Source organism: Balaenoptera ricei, chromosome X, assembly GCF_028023285.1.
Source record: "Balaenoptera ricei isolate mBalRic1 chromosome X, mBalRic1.hap2, whole genome shotgun sequence".
NCBI classification, from domain to species: Eukaryota; Metazoa; Chordata; class Mammalia; order Artiodactyla; family Balaenopteridae; genus Balaenoptera; species Balaenoptera ricei.
The window spans coordinates 5,134,741-5,149,313 of NC_082660.1; the positions used below are offsets into that span (position 1 = coordinate 5,134,741).

Below are 14,573 nucleotides of genomic sequence, written 5' to 3' on the forward strand. Positions count from 1 at the left end.
TCAAGTTCAACAATCTACCTCTTTCCAAGTAGCTTTCTGCCCCAGGTTTAGGTGGCAGTGGCCTAATGGTAATCGACGACTTCAATTTCTCTAGTGGCTGTTAATGTATGTTTCACTCAAAACAAAATTATAGGCTTTTTTCCTTTATGTAACATCCAAATAGTCTTAATTTTGCTCATCAGCAGTCGTATACAGTTATTGCCTACCATCTGGAAAGTTCCCCTTCTCGGCATAGTTATAGAAGAGATATATTTACCTTTGAGAACGTAAACATATATGTAATGTGTATATGTGATATGTAAATACACGTGAGTACATTTATCGGGGTATTTAATATCATCATCATTATTATTTACAAATCACGTCACTGGGACTTAGAACTTCATTTGCATTGAAGTCCATCCAATCTAAGTTGCCCTGTGCTGTATATTATCTTTTTTTAAGACTCAGATTGTCAGAAATTCTTATTTTCAGTAGATCCGTAGTTTATGAATACACTGTTTGCCAAGGCAATAGGCAGAAAACTCGGTATAGGAGCAGTAGCAGGGGAAAGCAGTGGAAAGCACGGACGCCCAGTCAGCTGGGTTTCAATCCCATTGGCTCTTACGACACACGTGGCGTTGGGTGAATCACTCCATTTCTTCATCCCATCATCCTGGAATGATACTGGTCACAACTCACGGCGCTGCTTGGAGGATGAAATGAGTTCATGCACGAGCAGAGCTGGCCTCCCTACATTGCATATGGCGCCCAACGTGGGTCAGTTAGTGTCCTGGGTTCGTTACTTCATTACCATGTTGTAGCTCTATCATGCCCCCATTTGCTGGAAGGACAGTGCAGACGTCGGGATGTTTTAGCCCAAGGCTCATGTGGCCCCCTGACGCCCACCTGCTTTATCCCCCAGGATCATCGATGGACGTGACCTGATGCCCCTGCTTCAAGGGAGAAGCCATCGTTCGGATCACGAGTTTCTCTTCCACTACTGCAACTTCTACCTGAACGCCGTGCGCTGGCACCCACAGAACAGTGAGTAGACGCATCTTTCTTTCCATGCTTGTACGGCTACATGCAGTCACGGCCATGGGAACAGAAGAAATTGCAAGAGGGCGTTGCTCTCATGAGATGCCTGAAAGATGCTTAGTTTTGCTTTTCTCCGGCCTCCTCCTCGTCCCTTCTTCTCTTACGCCTCCCGGTCCCCTGGTTGTCCAGGTAGGGCGTCACGCGTTGCCGTGACATGTGCTTGCAGCTCCCTCAACCTGGGAGGACTTCCTTTCTTTTCCCTTCCTGGTTAATGCTTATCCATCCACCCCAACCCCCCTGAAAGCCGTCTTTTCTGCTTGCTGTCCTGTAGCTTTTGCACTGGCACCGAGTGCCTTTGAGATGTTTACCCGACCTTCTCTCCCGAGCCTCGAAGGTAGGGGTCATGACTCATCGATCTGTGTTTGGTCACGGATCGTGTGTATTTGCTAGAGGTAGATATTTAAGACAGAGTTCAAACGCTTTGATGTTATCATGGTTCCCAAACCCAGGTGTGTTTTAAATCGTGCACTGTATCAGTGATGGGACCTTCTTTGGATTTTCCAACAGCGGATACAGGGGTGCATTTCTAACAAGCATAAAGGACCAAGTGGAACCAAGCGAGAATCGTCGGTGTAGTGACAGGTTCACATCTGGTTTTCATGTATTTAAACTTAGAATTACAGTAAGGCTCACATCGCTAAGATGCCTAGGAGTCTATGGGAATCCAGCAACTATTATACCCCTGCTGTATATCCCAGAGGTAAATGCTGATATTGGACTTTGAGGTTCCTCTTCAGTAGGAAAATGAAACTCCCCACTTCTCTAGTGTGTTTTGGGATTCTGCTCCCAGAGGTGAGATTCTCAGAGCAGCTTGTTTATCCCCTGCAGCTGATGACTTTGTAAAAACTCAGGTGACTCTGATGCTGGATTTCAAGGTACCCCTCACCCCGTCCTGCTCACCCAGTCAGTTTACCAAAGACATCATTTAAAGAGCAGCTGCTCCATTATTCTTAGAGTGGAAAATTATAACCCTCCGTTACCCAAAGAAATCACACCAGGTCTACCCTTCAACGTTTATACTTTAAATCTGGACGGCTTCCTTGAGGTAGCTTCTGGAAGACCAATATGGCAAAACCATGGGCGCACGATTCTAGGCCCGGAGGGATCCTATTTACCTATCTCATCAATGTGTCCATCATTCCTAACACCCATAGGAATGCTGTCTCTTTTTAGGATTATTGGCAGCATTTAGATCTGAGCCATCTCATCGTAAATGAGGGATGTGGTCCTCGCCACTTCCTCTTATACGGAGCCTGCGAGAAGCGTAAAGAACAAAGTCTCGGGGACTCTTGGCTGTTTAAAGAAGGATGATATCACGTCCTGAGCCTTGCAGAATTGCATTTAAATAAAGCCAACCCCCTCGAGTTAGAGGAGCCGGAAGAAACATACTGGATCAGGGGCTGGAGAAGCGCATTATGTGGAGGAGTAAACAGAAAAGGGACAGGAAGAGGCAGAAAATAGGAGTAAGTGAGAAAAACAAGCCCCAGATTCTGATGGGCAGCTGGCCTGGGGATAAAACTTGCTTCTAAGACACACACACGTGACATTTTCTCTTATGCAGTTCCTTACTATCTTCTGTCTTGAAGCAGCAGCAAACGAGGAAAAATGACAGTGTTTCCACACCGGAATCATCCATCTAGCTAAAGGGTCTCAGGAAACCATGGGTTTTATGAATCGTCTCATCTGCTTTTCAGATTATGCCTGAAACTCAGTAACAATGGTTGCTGCCTTGGCTGTCACACATGGCTCCATGGCTGTTTGCTCAGGATTTCATCTGTTCATTTTGTTCTACACGTATTTATTGAGCACCTACTATGTGGCACCTTCTAGGCTAGGCTGCACACCTGTCAGGGAGCAAAATAGACCAAATTCTCTGCCAGGGAGTTGCTTACCTCTTAGCTCAGGATGGGCTGCAGGCTGTGCAAACAGCTGGGAGTGCACAGGTGTGTAAGGAAGTGTCACTCGTGTGTGTGGAGTTACCTGTCAACTAGAGAATACAGAAAGTCAACTAGTACTAGTTAGAGGAGATGACCGACATCATCTCGGATCTGTGCTGGTAGGAGTTTATGGTAATCACTACACGGGAGACACTTCCCATAATTGTCAGTGGTAAGAGGGCTGCCTCCTGACCTCCAAATACTTTGCTAGAAAAGAAGAGAGCCATTTAGGATCAGGGTTTAGAAATGTAGCGTCAGGGCAGCAGTGAGCTGGAGCCACCTCCGGATGGCTCAGGAATCTTGCCAGCTTGTTGGGAAAGCATTGCTACCTGGAAGTCAGCCAGGCGGCGAGCATTGACACCCCGGCAACTGGCAGACACAGCGAATGCACTCCCTGTTCCTCGCTCAGAAAGCACAAGCTTGCCAGCAGTAAGTACACTGGTACCCGTAAACTAGAATTGAGTGGTGGTGTGGTTAAGATCCAGTTCCCGTTTGTCTTGATTAGTTGGACGCCTACATATTACAGTTCCCAACTTGTTGCTCATTTTTCCAAAAACTTAGAGCTGGAATGCTGTTTCCACCCTTTTTTTTTTTTTTTTTTATTAATTAATTTTATTTTTTTGGCTGTGTTGGGTCTTCGTTTCTGTGCGAGGGCTTTCTCTAGTTGTGGCAAGTGGGGGCCACTCTTCATCGCGGTGCGCGGGCCTCTCACTATCGCGGCCTCTCTTGTTGTGGAGCACAGGCTCCAGACGCGCAGGCTCAGTAGCTGTGGCTCACGGGCCTAGTTGCTCCGCGGCATGTGGGATCTTCCCAGAGCAGGGCTCGAACCCGTGTCCCCTGCATTGGTAGGCAGATTCTCAACCACTGCGCCACCAGGGAAGCCCCTGTTTCCACCCTTTTAAAACATGAACCCCTTTCAGCTTTTATATTCAGTGTCTTCTCTATAATTGAATAATTCTCTAATGATAATGTTTCTGTAATTTCGTTGTCTCAGCAAATTGAACGGCCTAACTTAATCATCTCATATCCTTACGCCCATTGCATTTTAGAAGAACTCACGAAAGCATTATTAGGACACCGGTAACTTTTCTTGCATTACAGTGGGAATTGTGAGTTTAAATTTACTGTTCCGCGTGTATTCAAAAAGTTTGGCTTTCAGTTTTGACCTATGAAGCAGTGTTAGTAAAAATTCAATGTCATGACAACTTGATTTTATGGTAAAATTTATCTTAAAAGACTGGTAGATAGTTGGCTCTGAGATTCTGCTGCAGATTTTTGAGCAGATGAATATAAGTCTATAAACTAAATGCTCGCATTAGTGTGAGAGCTTCCAGACCAGCTGGTCGTACAGAAATCCATGGGGTGTGGTTATGCTGGTGTGGAATCCATGGAGCCCCATAAATCCTGCTAGCTTTTCAATTCAAGTTTGTTGGAAACTTCTCTCCTGTGACTTTTTCTTAAAGCATCATTTGAAAAACCTCAATAGTACACCTGAAACATACATTGTTTTTTTTTTAAATTTTATTTATTTATTTATTTATGGCTGTGTCGTGTCTTTGTTTCTGTGCGAGGGCTTTCTCTAGTTGCGGCAAGCGGGGGCCACTCTTCATCGCGGTGCGCGGGCCTCTCACTATCGCGGCCTCTCTTGTTGCGGAGCACAGGCTCCAGGCGTGCAGACTCAGCAATTGTGGCTCACGGGCCTAGTTGCTCCACGGCATGTGGGATCTTCCCAGACCAGGGCTCGAACCCGTGTCCCCTGCATTGGCAGGCAGATTCTCAACCACTGCGCCACCAGGGAAGCCCATACATTGTTTATAGAAAAACGATAAACAATTTTGACTTTTAAGACTTCAAAAAATATTTTTTTAATCTTAAATCACAACAAAAAGCAGTAGGAAAATAGAATTCATTCTAAAGAAATTTGTTTATATCTAGCTCTTTTAAAGGTGCCTTTTTTGAAAATAGGAGATAAGTGAGGTTTAAAATTGCAACAGCATTACAATAGTAATTGAGGAAAAATGGTTGCTTTGTTCACTAAGATTTTCACCCAGTTAAAAAATTAATTTTGCCTCTAAAATGCACCTAAGAAAAGAGAGAAGATTCTAATTACAGCTGCCTGTGTCTCAGGAGTTGATTGGTGTAAGAAAGGCTATGCTTAGCTTTTGTCTTTATTAATGACTTCAGTTTGTGTTGGTGGTCTGATTCTCCTTTGTCTGATTATCGGAAGTTAAACCTGAAGGGTCAGAAACAACAAATAGAGGGCTGAAGCTGAACTCACGGGGGCTGTGGCATTTTCAAATGAAAGCTGCAGAGAACTTTCCTATACTCCAGCTTACCTTAAGAAGGAGAAGCCCTCGCCCAACCAGAACTTTTGTTGCAATTAAGAAAAAGCGCATATACGTAAATCACTTCAAGGATATATTTCAGGTCTTAGGATTTCCTTTTCCTTTTGGTTGAAAATCTCGACCAAAGGCTGCATTCCCAACAGCTCTTGACGTTTGCGATATTCACCCACTAATTCCTTCACTTGCCTTCTCAGCCCGGTATCGCGGGACGTGCGTGCGTGTAATTGTAGGAACGCAGGGTGATGTGTCCCAGGATGGATGGAATCTGCTTTGCCCACAACCTAAGAGAAGGTGTGATGGTGATATAGGAGGATGGAGAAGGTTTCCCGGAAATTGTGTTCAATGTTTATTCAATTTGTTTTATCTCTTTATCACTCAGACTCTTCAGTAACGGGCTTATCGTCCCAACCATTCATTTCCTTTCATGGAAAAAAACCGTCATAGATGGATTTTTTTTGTTTTCTCCCACTTGGTCTATCAAACATGTATTTTTATGTGGCACTTCCTATTACCTTACAAATAATATTAGACCATTTTTGAAACATACATCTACTTTTTTTTTTTATTGGAGTATAGTTGATTTACAATGTTGTGTTAATTTCGGCTGTACCGCAAAGTGACTCAGTTATTCGTATATACATTCTTTTTCATATTCTTTTCCATTATGGTTTATCACAGGATATTGAATATAGTTCCCTGTGCTCTACAGTAGGACCTTGTTGTTTATCCATTCTGTATATAATAGTTTGTATCTGCTAATCCCAAACTCCCAATCCATCCCTCCCCCAAATCCCTCCCCCTTGGCAACCACAAGTCTGTTCTCTACAGACATCTAATACTTTTCGGCTAAAGTTTTTGCATGTCTGACCTAAGATTACATTAGTTCTTGGATGAAAAACGTGCCAGCCATGACTTCTGTTCATTTGTCACAATGCAACCTTGCTTCCTTACAGAGACAAAATACATCAAAATGGGAGTTTCTTTCTCGAATGCCAAAAGCACAGTGTTTCTGAACGAGTCCTCCAGTGTTAGCTCAGCACCCAGCTTATTCGCAACTACCATAGGCCACTTCTTCTGCCCTTTTCCCCCTGACGTACTCGCTCCTCCTGATTTTCTACAATGTTTTGCACATCTCTCTTCTTCGATGTCAGCGTGGGGCATCTGTCAGTTCTCACAGTATTCCTGTTTGTTTCTAACTCTGTCCTGATTTGCTTCCATCTGCTAGCAGACCTGGGCGTTTTCTATGGGTACATTTTAGTTCTAACCAAGGCATGTTGTAGTGAATATTTGTATTAAGTATTTATATTAGGTATTCATATTTATATTAAATATTTGTGTCTTCCTCACCTTTGGATCTTCTATCCACAAATGTTTTGCAGGTGGTTTTAGGCTTTTCCCTCTGTTAATCTCTTTTTCTTGAAACACGTCATCTTTTTTATGTGACCACTGCATGTCTTTTGAAGACACGCTTGATAACAATACACTGCACCCTTACGTTTATTCTATATCTCCTGTCTAGTAGATGCTCTGCTACGCTCTTTGCATATGATGCCTCTTTTAATCCTCCTGATTAAAAGTGATTTTGATTATATTCGTATTAGATTTGGCCGTAACAGAAACAAAAAGTCACAGTAGCTTATATCAGAGGGAGGTTTCTGTCTTCATCTAGTGAGTGACGTCTAGCGGTAGGCGGTCCACAGAGTTTCAGGGATGCAGACTCCAAGCTCCGTCCCACCACCTGGAGGATGTAGCAGCTTCTTCTGCGTGGAGACGGGTGACGGTGTTCACCTACGGGCAGCAGGAGGGAGCAATGGATGGAAAGGATGAGAGGAAAAGGGTGCACGTCCGATATCTCCCAAGGAAGATGTTCCCCAGGCGAGAAGTTGGTCACCTGTGCACACCTGGTATCAGGGGAGACTGGACAGTGCAGCCTTCATTATGGGTGTCTGTGTGCCCTGGTAACACCCCACAACTGTGGGAGCCTGAGGATAGTTGTCAGTCTCTACCAAAGTTATTTACAGATATGAGGACGAAGAGGTGTCAGAGGTCACAGAACAGGCGTGCAGTAACAAGAGTTGACGTCAAAGTTGGATGCTAAACCAACACTGGCTACTTTGAGAGTCTGCCCTGTGGTGAATCGGAACTTCTTCCCCCAAGACAGTAAGCTCTTCTATTCACACTCACAAAGATGATTCTTATTCCTCCCTGTTGTCTCTCTGGCCATCTCCACAGGCCCATGGACTGTTTCTGGAATTCATTCGTGTTCTCTCATTCCCTAAGTCCACCCATCCTTGGGGACCTCAGCTCTGGTCTTCCCTGGACGAACTCTGACCCTGATCTACACCCTCCCACTGCCACCACGTCCACCCTGCACATGCCTCTGTGCACACACTTTCTTGAAGGCAAAGGTGACGTGGAGACAGCCCAAGAAATCTCTGACTTCCTGGCTCATTTATCTGCCGTGACCAAATGTCACCAAGCAGCCTGGATCTCTGGCTGGCTGGAGGCTGTGTTGGCACTGAGTGATTTTAGGCAGGACGCCCCCAGTGGCTCTGGAGGAGAGACACACAGAACTTACTGGGCTTCCTGTCTGCCCCCATGCCAGCTTTCGTGGTGGCAGCTGGCTTCTTCCCTCTTTTTCGGTGTCTTCCTGCTCATCCTGTCAGCTCATTCATCATTAATTTACCCAGCACATTTTTATTGAGCATCTGTTCTACGTAAGGCCCTGGACGCTGGCAATTCACAGATACATTCACTCTTCTATGTAAGGCTCTAGGTACTGGGCATTTAACACACGTGGGAGATACAGTTCTTGTGTTCAGAGAGCGAGTAACCTAGAAAGAAATGGAGTCCACAGACGGTGGTAGCCCTTCAGGGCTGAATGCGCAATAGAAAGTGCTGAGAGGCGCCAGGAAACAGGGGTAACTTCCAGCTGGAGACCTGGACAGGCTCACGGAGGAGGAGTTGTCGGACCTTGAACAGTGGATAGGATTTCAACACACAGAGACAGTGAGGGGAAGTGGGAGACTTCAGCACGCCTTGTGTACCCACTTAGTACAGGATTCATATTTCCGTCCCCCAAAATGCAAAAACAAACGCCTAGTCAAAGGGAGTGTTTTGCTTTCGGGCACTCAGGCATCACTCGTGGAGCTAGGGTTCCTCTAAATCTGAATTTAAAAGCAGGTGCTCTGGGTCGCAGCCCTTCACTGCTTCCTCTTCCTTCTCAGTGTTTTTGTATCTTGAGTCTCAGTGCAACCAGCGCAGGAAGCCGGCAGGACTGGGTCTATCATCCATGAGCCCAGTGCTGGGTCATTGAGGGTCTGGGGTACAGAGAATGGGTAGACACGAGTCTCAGGGGTCAAGAACAAGAGCCCTTGGGTCCGCACTTCTCTGGGAGCGTGTGTGAACACACTGGTCCCCTAGCTGCCTCCTCCATGTGAGCCCACATCCTAGGATCTTTGGGTCTAAGACAAGAATGCGGCATTGATGTCGGGTGGCTGGCTCAGGACAGGGGGACACGGTTGGGGGGCATCGTGGAAGCAAGGAGGTCGCCATGAGCCGTGGGGACCTTGGGGTGGATTTTCAGACGTCCGTCCAGGAGATGAGATCAGCATTACTAAGGGGGCAAGCTGAGGGTCCCAGGCAGGTGGTATGGGCCGCTCACAGTGGGAAAACATAACAGTCTTTGAAATACTTCTTGAAGGACTCCAAGATGGCGCTATGTGGTGGGAAACACTGCTAAGACCGGAAACCCCAAACGACTCTGTGTGGCTTCTGTATGTACGAGGAATCCTGCAAGCATCCAAAATAAATCTTGCCAAGACTAGCTGTTCCAACAACATTCATCAAAGGATGTCTGAATCTGAGTGATAAATTAAGAGCCAGCGTGTCGAAGCCATTTAAATTTTGTTGTCCGTATTCTTTAAGAATCCTTAGGAGGGGGGGAAAAGGTGTCTTAAGACTCGTATTACAGTGGCAACAGGTTTAAGAGCATAAAGAAACTAGTGTTTTTGTCTTAGATTGACGGCAGCTTTATATTCAAAGCTAACGCAAAGGTGGTTATTACTATGCACCTGGCATTGTTCTGAGAGCTTTACACGAGGGGATGGATTGTTAACCCCCAAAGCAAAGCCCCGAGGCCGGTACTATTATTATCCTCACTTATCAGAAAAGGAGCTGCGGCCCTGAGAGCTTAACAGCCACGCCCAGCATCCCACAGCTAGGAAATCGCAGAGCTGGGATTGGAGCCCACACTGTCAGAGCCATCAGAAAGGGGAGGAGAGTTCAAGCAGATCGCAGTCAACTAGCCACCAAGACAGGAAACACTTCTGAGCTCAGAGACAAAGGATGTCTCCCCTTGATGCTGGTCATGGCTCCAGACCGACAATAATCCTCGCATGAAGGGAAAAGCACTTTGCAAAGCAGACTCGTATCTGTTAGGCAGAACTAAGCATCTCATATCTGCAGAAGGAGGTTCCAGAGCCGCATGGACAGAAAAAACGGGCTTTGCATTCTCTCTGTTTCTGTTCTTGGGGACCCTGTGTGCTCAGGCTTGGGGTTTCTCTGTCCACGGACCGCTGAACCTTTTCTGGTGGCTGAGTCCCTGGAAGTGATCAAAATCACAACAGCTGTTCCTGTCCTGGGCTCTCACGCCGCTCACATCCCCAAGAAATCCCAGGAACCCACTGCTTATTTTAATTTGGATGAAATAGCTGTTTTAGGATTACACTTGGAAGGTGCTGAGTTCAGGGTCTAGCTTAGGAGTCAAGTTTTTCTCACTTAAACTCTATTTACCTTTTTGTCAAAGGACTGTAAACTTTCTTTTCTCATGAATCCACTCAGTTTTTTTCCAGTGGTGATTTTGCATAAAAATGGGTTTCATAGGTAGGTAGTGATCTCCACAGCATTTTCTATGACCTTGACAAAGCAGCCCTCTAACTGTATGTCACTGACATCTTTGTCCTCTAATAGTCACAATTATTTCTCTTAAATTTTTGGAGCGTATTTTAAACCTAAGTCGAATGAATTATTGTTCCCATCACTACTTAGACTATTTTTTTGAAAAAATGTTCCGTTTAATTTTCCTGCATTCTCCCTAGAAAATGTAATAATTGCTTCCTCTGGTCAGTGGGCCTCAATTGTAAGAAAGATTAAGATCCCGTGGTGGTCAAAATATTTATCTGTGACAGAGATGAGACAGAAGCAACCTTTGTTCAGAATGGACTGGAATTTTAACACTAGAGAAAAACACTTTTTTAACTCAACATTTTTTTAGTAGTATATGGAGAAATCCAGGATGAAATACATTATTAAAATAATTTTGGTAAACAGGAATAAATATACCTATTAGAAATATAAGGTGACACCAGGTGCCGCCTGTTTTATCACATGATCTACTGATTTACTTTTTTTCTCTTGAAATGACACCTTTGACAATGTCGATTCCTGGGTTCTTGGTGAGCAACGGAACAGACCCTGAAGTAAGGCTTCGTATCTTATACACCTACATGCAATAAAATGCAGCCCAGTTTCTCTCATTTGAGCGACTCCGAAGTGGTCTAAAGAAATAATACAGAGAATACTCAATGTATCTTTTTATAAAAAGTTTAAAAAGTCCAAATTGTGCTATAAAAAGTCAAAGACCCCTATAGCTTACCCAACAAATCTTCAGAAAAATTAATTCTTCATTCTGCACTTGTCCGAGCTACATTGCCATACCACGGCTGCTCCCTGTGAGGATGCTTGAGGTTTATTTACTGACTGGTCCTTAAACCTGCCCGCCTGTCTGTTCACACCTGGGCAGGACAGAGCACAGGTGGCTAGTGACGGAATCTGCTTGCACGACTTTCAAAAGCAAGCGGGTAGGGCAGGCCCTTAAATGAATTTGTTCCGGGAGCCTGTACTCTCTTGGGGTTTTAAGCACACCAAGACTGGACTCGAATGTCAAGTTCAAAACAGCCAGCAGATTTGCAGCTTTTGGGCCAGAGCAGAAGAGGCTTGCTTCTCCACGCCTCTGTCTGTAACAGCCTCGGCCCTGCTGACCCTGATGAAGGACAGATTCTAAGTGGCTGCAGCTTCTCGCTGCCGATAAGGCTTCTGAAGGAGATCTAGGGGTCAAGGGGAGTGAAGGGGGGAACGGAAAGAATCTGAAGGTAACCCGCTTCCTCTTTATCTTCTGCTGGAGAGGGAAAGCAGGCCCTGGAATTCTTCCTGCAGCCTCGCAGCCTGAATTCATCTTTAGAAGGCAGGTTTTGACCTGTAAGTTGTGTAAAGCAACGCAGCCAGTAAGTGCCATCTCTCCCAGCATCAACTACGCGGCGGACGGCAGGTTCCCCGCTGTGGATCTCTTTAGTATATTCATCTAGGCCATGTGCACATTGCTTGTCTGTGCTGACTGGGTCTTCCCCAAACCAGAGAGGCTTACTCACCTTTGAATATGCTTGTCTGAGGTCAGGGGCTGTTTGGGGAGAACGTGGGACCCATGGCAATTGTTTTCTGTTAATTCCATTAATTTCTTTTGCATTTGGATCCATGGGCCACTCGATACCTATAACTACAAAATCACCATCTCCATGGCAAACAAATGATCAAAGTGAATTAAATAGGTGTGTGATGCTTTCTAGTGGGACAGTCTCTATGGTTTTATATAAAAAAGCTGAAAGGATAAAGCAAAGAAGGACTTTTTCAGTCTGCACCTAATTCTGCTTGGTTCATACGTGTTAACTCTGTTTTGATCTGCCACCTTTTTCTACCCAGGAAACAGTTTTTAGACCTCTGTCAGAGCATGTGTGATTAGTAGTCAGCTTTCAGAAAGTCATAACATTGTAGGATAAACAGGAAATCAAACATTTCACAATTATTTGTAAATTAATTTTTTTCTAAAAATGTCAATATTGGGTGTTTAATGGAACACAGAAGTTACATTTTAAAAACTATGTAACCATCCTACTCTGGGGTCAATTTGGAATTTTTAGCACCTTTATTAAGGTATCACATATAGAGCATAGAATTCCAATTCAACCATTTTTAGTAAATGTTTAGAGTTCTACAACTATAGTCAAATCTAATATCAGAACATTTTCTTCATCCCCAAAAGATCATTTCTGTAACCCAGCTGCAATTTCTCCCCATCCTCACGCCCAGCCTCACTAAATGCTGGATGGGATGCGTCTGGGCTTTCTTAAAAGGGAGGAAATCAAATGTTAGCTGAGGTCCTAGCGTGTTTCAGATGGTTCCTGATGGCTGTATGTATGTGTACACGTGTGTATATGTGTATGTGTGTGTGTCACGTTTTACCATCTCACGTACATATTAGCGTCGAGCCTCCCTCTTCCCTCTACTTTGTTTTAAACAGAAACACAGGCTGCGAAGCTTAGCATCTTGAAGTTGGAGAACAAAAAGGGTCAGAGCTCGGAGCTTAGAATCTGTTAGTGTGTATTTGCTGAGTGCCTGCCCCACTGCAGCTGCAAGCTGTAAAGTTTATGAGACTGAACTGTGACGGTCCTCTTAGAGTTCTCTGCTCAAACAATTAGTAAGCTTTTTTCCTTTCTCACCAGCTTCTCCCAAGAAATCAGGGGTTGGGAAAAAGATGGAAGAGGGAGAGAGAGGAAGAGGGGCGGGGCGGGAGAGAGAGAGAGAAAGAGAGAGGGAGAGAGAGATGGATTAAGGAGGAAATGCCACAGTTTTAATATGGTTAAATTTGCATCCTAACAGCTATTGCATAATCAGCTTCGTCTCTTGTTCTGTCGCAGTTAAACAGCACTGCATGGTTTTTTTTTTTTTTAAGCTATGTCTCTTACCCTTTTGAGCCTTAAGCATGAGAAATCCATTCCATGCATAATCGAGTGGTAGGTCTCCGCCTTCTTGCAGCGCACGGCAGGGTGCTTTCTGTGCATGTTCTCTTTGGAGGTGACTCTGATGACCCTGTCCGCACGAAACCCACTTCTGTCCTTGTCAACCACAGGCACGTCCATCTGGAAAGCCTTTTTCTTCACACCCAAGTTCTTCCCCGAGGGCGCCAACGGGTGCTTTGCCACCCACGTGTGTTTCTGTCACGGGCAATACGTCACCTACCACGACCCGCCTCTGCTCTTTGACATCTCCCAAGACCCCAGGGAGAGAAACCCGTTAACTCCGACGTCAGAGCCCCGGTTCCGGGAGATCCTGGGGACCATGCAGGCAGCGGCAGCCCGGCACGCGGAGACCCTGAGGGACGTCCCCAATCAGCTGTCGCTGGGCAACCTTGTCTGGAAGCCGTGGCTTCAGATGTGTTGCTCATCGTCAGGCCTGTCTTGCCAGTGCGACCGGGAGAAGCAGGATGGGAGAGGGAGCCGTTAGCCACGTGCGTCTGGGGGCGCCCGGGGCCACCCCACCTGCTGCATCACAGACGAGCGTGGGGGGCGGCACTGGGTGAAGCCAGCGCTGGCAGCTCCCACCCCGGGACTCAGATCCCTTCTCTCTGTCTTCTCACCTGGAGGCTCCATCAAAACCCCACATTTACGCCCTGGGGAAAAATCAGGGTTTGCGGTAAACAGTGGCATATACGTTAGTTGTGTCTTCCAAGGCCAACGTTATATGAATGCGGTCGGCGGGATTTCAATGAGTCTGGCCAACACCAGTGCAGACGGAGAGCAGGAAGTTGCACAGGTAACCTGTTCATCTCTCAGCCAATGCGTGTGAATCCACGACGTAAGGCATCACTTACTCCACAAGCTGATGTGACGCTGTGGTAACTGGGATTCCCCTTACAGCGCATCACGAAAAAGAGAATAAAATTTAAAGAGTGTTTACTAAACCTAACACGTGCAACGTTATAATGAGTAAAAGACCATCTTGACCCATCATGGATGATGGTAAGTTCCAATTTGGTTATTGGAAGGCAATTACTGTCAGTATTATTTGCAATAATATGAAATACTATTCATGATATATATGTTTATAATATATACAGTTTCTTCGAGAAGTTTAGAGTATTTAGAAGCTTATCACTATTTAAGTAAAAGCAATAGAGGCTCACAGCTCTGTTTGTGCTACAGCCTTTCGGTGAAATCCCTCAGCAACAGTAATGCCAAGACAAATCTCTCCTGTACGGATTTGCATCCCATAATTTGCAGCATTCTACTTGGGTTCTGCTGTTTCTTTGGTGAACGGAGGTTCTGAACTCAAAGGCCACTTCAGTGATGCTGCAGTCCCTGGAATCCTTTCTAACAGA

At 45.4% G+C, this 14,573-nt stretch overlaps 1 protein-coding gene across 6 annotated transcripts in view; it reads left to right on the top strand.

Moving 5' to 3' along the window:
- The window catches only part of STS (steroid sulfatase), a 639,557-nt gene that overhangs the window by 161,929 nt on the left and 463,055 nt on the right, over nt 1-14,573 (top strand). For 3 of the 6 annotated variants that reach the window (XM_059909899.1, XM_059909900.1, XM_059909898.1), the window contains exons 10-11: nt 905-1,026; nt 13,326-14,196. In XM_059909899.1, the coding sequence (XP_059765882.1) occupies nt 905-1,026; nt 13,326-13,699 (496 nt within the window). In that variant the 3' untranslated portion in view covers nt 13,700-14,196. Of the gene's footprint in view, nt 1-904; nt 1,027-13,325; nt 14,197-14,573 lie in introns of those variants that run through there. The other 3 variants (XR_009500087.1, XR_009500086.1, XR_009500088.1) reach the window with 1 other exon arrangement.